Here is a 6279-nt window from a genome sequence, read left to right on the forward strand (position 1 = left end):
CTGGACTGGGGGGCATCGGCAGTCATGCTTCTGGTCTTTGCCGATGTGCCAGTATGCTGATGCAATAATAAAAGTAGATACAAGTGTAACAAGGTACTGATTAAAATAACAGAAGTTACCAGTGAAGAATTTGAAAGTTTACCTTGAAGGCTTGTGCCAAAGCAGTAGCAGCTACCAATGGGGATGTCTTTGTCCGCTTGGTGGTGACTTTCTTGAGACACACACCCCGATGCATTATAGCAGCCAAGGTTGGAGCGTTGTTGCAGATCAAGTAGATTGGGCCCGATGGAAGAAGCTCAATCGGCTTACCACTCCTGCTGACCAATGGTGGTGTGTCATCGATCCGTATGTGACAAAGAAAGTGAGTTACCGATGGAAAAAGGTAGAGAAGGGATCGAAGCATCGATATTAAAATACTTACAGTGTTATCAGAGACTTTGTACTGGGGATCGATCATGCCATGGTATGTGAGAGCCGATCTGCAGAACAGGTGTTCTTTCCATTCTTCCCACCACCGTTTGTATACCTGAGTGATGAAGAGCGATCCAAGCCGATAGATCGACATCTGTATCAGCGTTTGGTGGAAGTTGGGCTACCCTGATCCATTCCAGATTGTTGGTAATGATCTCCCTCGGCTTTATCACATTGGCGTAGCAGAGTGCAATCGGCAGTTGACCGAAAGCCAGTTGGCGAGCTAGTGCAGATGGATTATAAAACTCATAGGTCAGATTGGAGGCTTTCCCACTACCAAAGAAGTTCACTGGTATGGCTCTTGGGGTGATAATTGCCATCACCACGTCGTGATCCTTGTTGAGTGCATCATTGAAGGGATGGAAGATCAAAGGAAATCTGGTGTCTGGATCTTCATAAGGCATCCATGCTCGCTATTCTCTGGTCAGGCCCTCATACAGAGTCTGAAAGAATCGGCTAACCTGGTCTGCGTTACCACCAAAACTATGGCAGCTTCGCCAAAGTTCAGAGGGGAACGAGTTGCCGATTCTTCTTCATCTAGTTCATAATCCTCGGCTATATCCCTAGGGAAGCGCTGTGCGAAGAGGTCGAATTCAAGGCGCTTGTGCATGTGGAGACTAAGCCACATATTGATAAAGCACCAGGGACCCCCTAAGTTGCCGATGGCACTACAAGAAGGGTGTGGCTTTTTGACGTTCTAATATGTCACAATATATAGAATTTATGTCATTACTTCAATTTTTTGACGTCTAGATGACGAAAATTCAAACGTCAAAAAGCCACAGTCACAAAATTATTATATGACATTTGTTTTGCTTAACGTCATAAGTATATGACATCTGATTTCAGTGTCATATAATCGTATGACATTGGTTTAGTGTCATTAAATCCTAGGCCATGCCACATGGAAAAATGCCACGTAGGATCAATTGCTGACATGGCAGGAAGGAAAAAACGTCAAAAAATAAAATTTGGCCTACTAGAGCCCATATATCATGCAGTTGTCTTTCAGCCCATTTAGCCTTTTTAGTCCACTAATTTCAGTCCATATTTTTTTCCAGCCCACTGATTTCAAACCATATTATTTTTTCAGCCCATGAATTTCAGTCCAAATTTTTTTTCTAACCTTAACAATTTGGCCCATAACTTTTTCCCAACTAATAGAATTCGGCCCAGCCTATTTTCTGGCCCATAGAATCTAGCCCATCAATACAATTCAGCCCAACTTTTTTTTCCAATCCACAAAATACAATTCAGCCCACAATTCAGCCCATACAACATCCAGTCCACATACAATTCAGCCATACAACATACAACCAAATTCAAATACGTAATCTCCACAAATCATTGCAATATCTCAAGCACAATTTTTAAAGTGCAATACAATTACATGAAGAATACCAAATATCTCCAGAACATCTCAAATGTTTCATGAATATCACCTACATCACAACATCACGTAACCAGTAGGAGCAAAGCAGCGCACTGGTAACAACAAGGCACCAGCGGCGGCGCCGCACCAGCAGCAGCATCACAATGGCTAGCACGATGGCTACCAACACAGAAATGTCCTACTGCACCTCACCAAAAGAGCATAGTCTTGCTCACCAAAATGGGTACCAGCACGATGTTGCTAAAATCTCATCAAGAGCCTAAGTTTGAGATTACTGGTTAGCATCAGTTGATGAAAATCTGCTGCCAAACAAAGAGCGAAGGAAGGATTGGATTTCATTTCCTTGTTGTTTTAGCTTCTCGGTTTCTTCTCCAGTCTTCCTTGCGGCCTCATTCTGGTCCTCTACTTTCTTCTCCAGATCAGCCACCTGTGATCGCAGCCCCTCAGATCCTTTCTTCTCAGCTTGCAATTCCCCCTCAAGTTCTTGCACACGCTTGCTCATCGCAATAGCTTTGGCATTTTTCTTCATCTGTGTGGGCTCCATGCCAATATTGCGGAGAAAAGATGACTTGGGCAGAACATGAGCTACAGCTTGAAGCGGTGTCTTTGGATCTTGCCCATCTTCACTTGGTTGAGCAAGATACTCCTCCATTTCAGCCTAGCAACAATAACAACCAATAAATTCAGTCTGCTAGTTATGCATGTGTCCATAACAAAATATATGTAAAACAATTGTGTTTAGAACAACATTGACAAATTATACAATATGCTAGTTATGCATGTGTCGAGAATAATATATATAAAAAAATTTAGTTATGCATTGCTATACAGGCTTATTTTCATGAAGTGGGCTACTGATTTCATCATTTAAATATATTTCGAGATTTTTAGGACAACCCACATACAGGAAGCATATTGTACTATATGACCATGACATTACCAGCACTGCTTTAGTCTCATTCTCATTCACATTATACAATATGGAAGCACAAGTTCAGTTTCATTCTCATGGCCTCGTGACAGTAAGATAGGGAAAAAGTACTCACAATGGCATCCTTCGAGTTCTCTTGAAAACCTGACTTGCTGCTGCAGTGCGTGTCCTTGAAAATATCAATCGCACTTGGTATTACATCCTTAAATTTTGTTTTCTTCTGAAATTACAGACAAGAAAGTAAATTATTGAAAGCATGTGAAGAGTTAAATGAATAGTAGCAGCTAAAAATCCCTTTAATCCTCTTGTGCTAGATCTTAACATTATCCACGTTTTACCATATGATCAACAATGACCCATTATAGGACCTAAACATGTGTACTAACATGCATTCACTAATTGATCACTTAAATAAACCACATTATGAGTATTTAAGCTAGAACAAACATCACAATCATTCCTAGGCACAGTCAGATGTAGGACAGCAGCACAGCAGTTACTTCAAGCAATCATAACTGAAGATTAAACATGCAACAAAGGGTATACTAGACTTTCTGAAACACTTAATAATTTAGCTACAAATTTCTTATTATAACCAAAAGGTGATTCAACACTTAACATGGTCAAACAGCATGAGGAAACAATTCTATCCAGATTTGGACAGAATCAGACATCACAGTTTGAACAGCTATAGACAGAGTTCTTGATCACCAAAAGAGGTGTTCTTGAACAACATGGAAAGCTTATGAAAAGCACTACACCATTTGTATTGTAACCAGAAGGTGATTCCAAGATTAACTAAACCATAAAGCATCACTTTTAAAATCTGTTCAAAAAGTGGATAGAAAGTGACAAAGAATATGCAAAGGACCTAACTTCCAAACTAACAGGACTAAATTTATCAAATTCTAGGACAAGCAAACTAAGGAGATTATCTACAACTTTTGTATTTAACCCATTTACATAAGACATGATTAGCAAGATGAAAACAGTCACTTAAAAGGAACTTCTTATGCAGCCATATCAGCAAACAACTGCTAGATATTAACACAAGCCATTGTTGACAGGGAACACATTTTTAAGGACAACACTTGCACTCCCTACTACCTAGTGGTCATTTGGACAGCTGCACCTTTATATGTACTATAAGTATAATTCAGTGTCCAAGTAGTAGCAACAGAGAAGCTAGCCCAAATAACACCATAGCACATTTCTCCTAATTAGACAATGGTTCTGAATATTCTACCCAATCTTGACACATGCAACTAGCTCCAGTGTCAACTAAAAATCACCAAAGTTTGGCAACACATAGGCATTTATCTTACCATGATATAGCATTGAGCAACATAGCTCCGAGAACCTGTCATCTGGTGGTACTGAACTTGCTCACGAGCATCTTTGGCTTTAACACATTTTTCCTATAAGAAGACAAACATTAGTGTACAACCAATCCATATTATGTAAGGTAACAATTGTGAAAGATATTAAAGAATTATACCTTGTGCTTTGGGGTAGACCACATGCTCACAAGTTCCATCCACTCCGAGTCAGTCATTGTGGTCAGCGGTGAAGTAGTTCTAACTTGATTTGCGGGTATACCATCGAAGTATTTCTTCTTCAGCCTATATCTCATCTGCCTTTGTCCTTTTTTGAGCAAATCAGAAAATGCCTCTTTCACCGGATCAGCATTCATATCAATGGTGAATTGACTCTGGAGATCATGAAAATATCATTAAATAAAAATCAAATGATGTTCTAGGAGTGTGCAACAAGAGCGAGCAAGCAGTACTAATCAATACATTGACTGCCCAGATGCACTTGTTCATTTTGGACACTCAAAATGCCTCTCTTATCGAGCAACCCTGGGCTGCACACTAGCTGGTCAGAGTGCAGATTCAGAGTACACCCACAACATTCTTTGTGCATATATATGGCATTGCATGATTCTTGCAAAAGTTCCAAAAAGCTTCATTGTCTACAACATTCAATTCTATATCATCAAATTTATTTTATTTATCCCCATTTGATCTAACATACTAATATCTTCATTGTTAATGCACAGAAAGAATGGAGGTCTTTCCAACAGAGAAGCTAGTCCAAATAACACCATAGCACAAGTAACTTACGCTGACTCTGTCGTTGAAGTCCTTAACAATAGCTGTGGCATCTTTGTCCTTATAATGCTTCCAGTGGGTAAAAATTGGGACATGGTTGCGTAGAATAATACCAGCCTCTGATGCTAGTTTTGCAGCTTGCAAAGGCACTTCAGGACGCAGCTTTCCTTCAGCGATGTGCACTGGTATGTTGTCAGTTAGCACTCTTGAAATATTATCCAAATCTCTGCCTATGTGTGGGCTTATGTGCCTTCGCATGATACTTGGACCTATCAAGGAATTCGGAAATCAATTAGAGGAATCATAGACCCATTAATGCAAAGATGTAAACCATTATTAGTGGACTGAGATCAAAATCACTTGCCTTCGGTAGTCAGCTCATTCTGGTTATTGATCTCAATATTAGCATTGGCAGCCATCAACCCATCTGTTGTGGAATCATCTTGTGGGTCTAGTGTTCTATCTTCAGGTGTTGAGCCCAATTCCCTTGTCCTCTGCCTAGTAATTCTTGGAGGTAGATCTTTCTCCTGAAGTGCCACTGCCATCACTCTTTTTGAGGTTCTTGATCCTCCAGCAGAGATGCAAGCGCTATGTGCTGAACTTTTGGTAACTTCAGGCTCCAAATCCTGCATATTTAACACGAATTAGAAAGGAATAAATAATTCTGCACATTTAACACAAATGACTGAGCTTTGCTCATATACTGCACATTGAACAGAAAAGGGAGTTGTCATCAAAGTACCTTATCCAATACTCCCTGTTCAACGTCTTCACCATCTTCGGGCTGATACAGTGAGCCAGAGTTTTCACGATCAGCATTAGTGGCCTTTGATGCATTAATGGCCTTTGGTCCAGACTTCTTCAGGACTTCTGCTGCCTCTTTTATTCCAAGACTGCGGAACACCCGACTGTTGCGCATGCATCTTTCAATCTTTTCCAACTCATACTGAGTCATTGGAGCCTCTGTACATGCATGAGAAAAAGAAATCTCACTTCAGTGAAAACCATTATGATATCTCATTAAATATGGACATAGTAATACCATGTTTCACAAACGAATAGCATTGAAATAGTCAGGAACTTTTGGATGCCTTGACCATATGGCCAATAGTGCCATCCATGTTCGGCTACTTACGACACAGTCAGACTAACATATATATGTATATAATCTTTTTCTTGCACAGCAATAACAGAGCACATTCTTTCCAGAAAACTCAAGATCTGCACCAACAACATGCATACTGTGATATAAGCTAATAGAACTGTAGATCCAAAATACCATCACTATATTCTAGGCATAAGTGTAATGCTTTGTCAAACCAACCAACTAAAATAGCTCCTCAACAAAATCAGAGAAGTGAAGGAAATAA

At 40.0% G+C, this 6279-nt stretch overlaps 1 protein-coding gene across 1 annotated transcript; it reads right to left on the bottom strand.

The window, feature by feature from the left end:
• Positions 2136-6026, bottom strand: LOC110433661. The gene is made up of 8 exons (XM_021456164.1): positions 5966-6026; positions 5652-5872; positions 5274-5535; positions 4922-5178; positions 4294-4506; positions 4121-4213; positions 2911-3015; positions 2136-2522 (listed from the first exon to the last, which is right to left on the bottom strand). The coding sequence occupies exons 1-8, from the start codon at positions 6024-6026 to the stop codon at positions 2136-2138; spliced, it is 1599 nt and encodes a 532-aa protein (XP_021311839.1).

This window comes from Sorghum bicolor, chromosome 3 (genome assembly GCF_000003195.3).
Source record: "Sorghum bicolor cultivar BTx623 chromosome 3, Sorghum_bicolor_NCBIv3, whole genome shotgun sequence".
NCBI lineage: Eukaryota > Viridiplantae > Streptophyta > Magnoliopsida > Poales > Poaceae > Sorghum > Sorghum bicolor.

Bases quoted from the DNA above. Each gene is read 5' to 3' on its own strand.
- LOC110433661 (XM_021456164.1), bottom strand. From the start codon at position 6,026: ATGGCACTATTGGCCATATGGTCAAGGCATCCAAAAGTTCCTGACTAT. The intron at 5,536-5,651 runs GTACTTTGATGA...TTAAATATGCAG, and splicing joins AACAGGGAGTATTGGATAAG to GATTTGGAGCCTGAAGTTAC. The intron at 4,507-4,921 runs GTAAGTTACTTG...CATGATCTCCAG, and splicing joins ACTTCAACGACAGAGTCAGC to AGTCAATTCACCATTGATAT.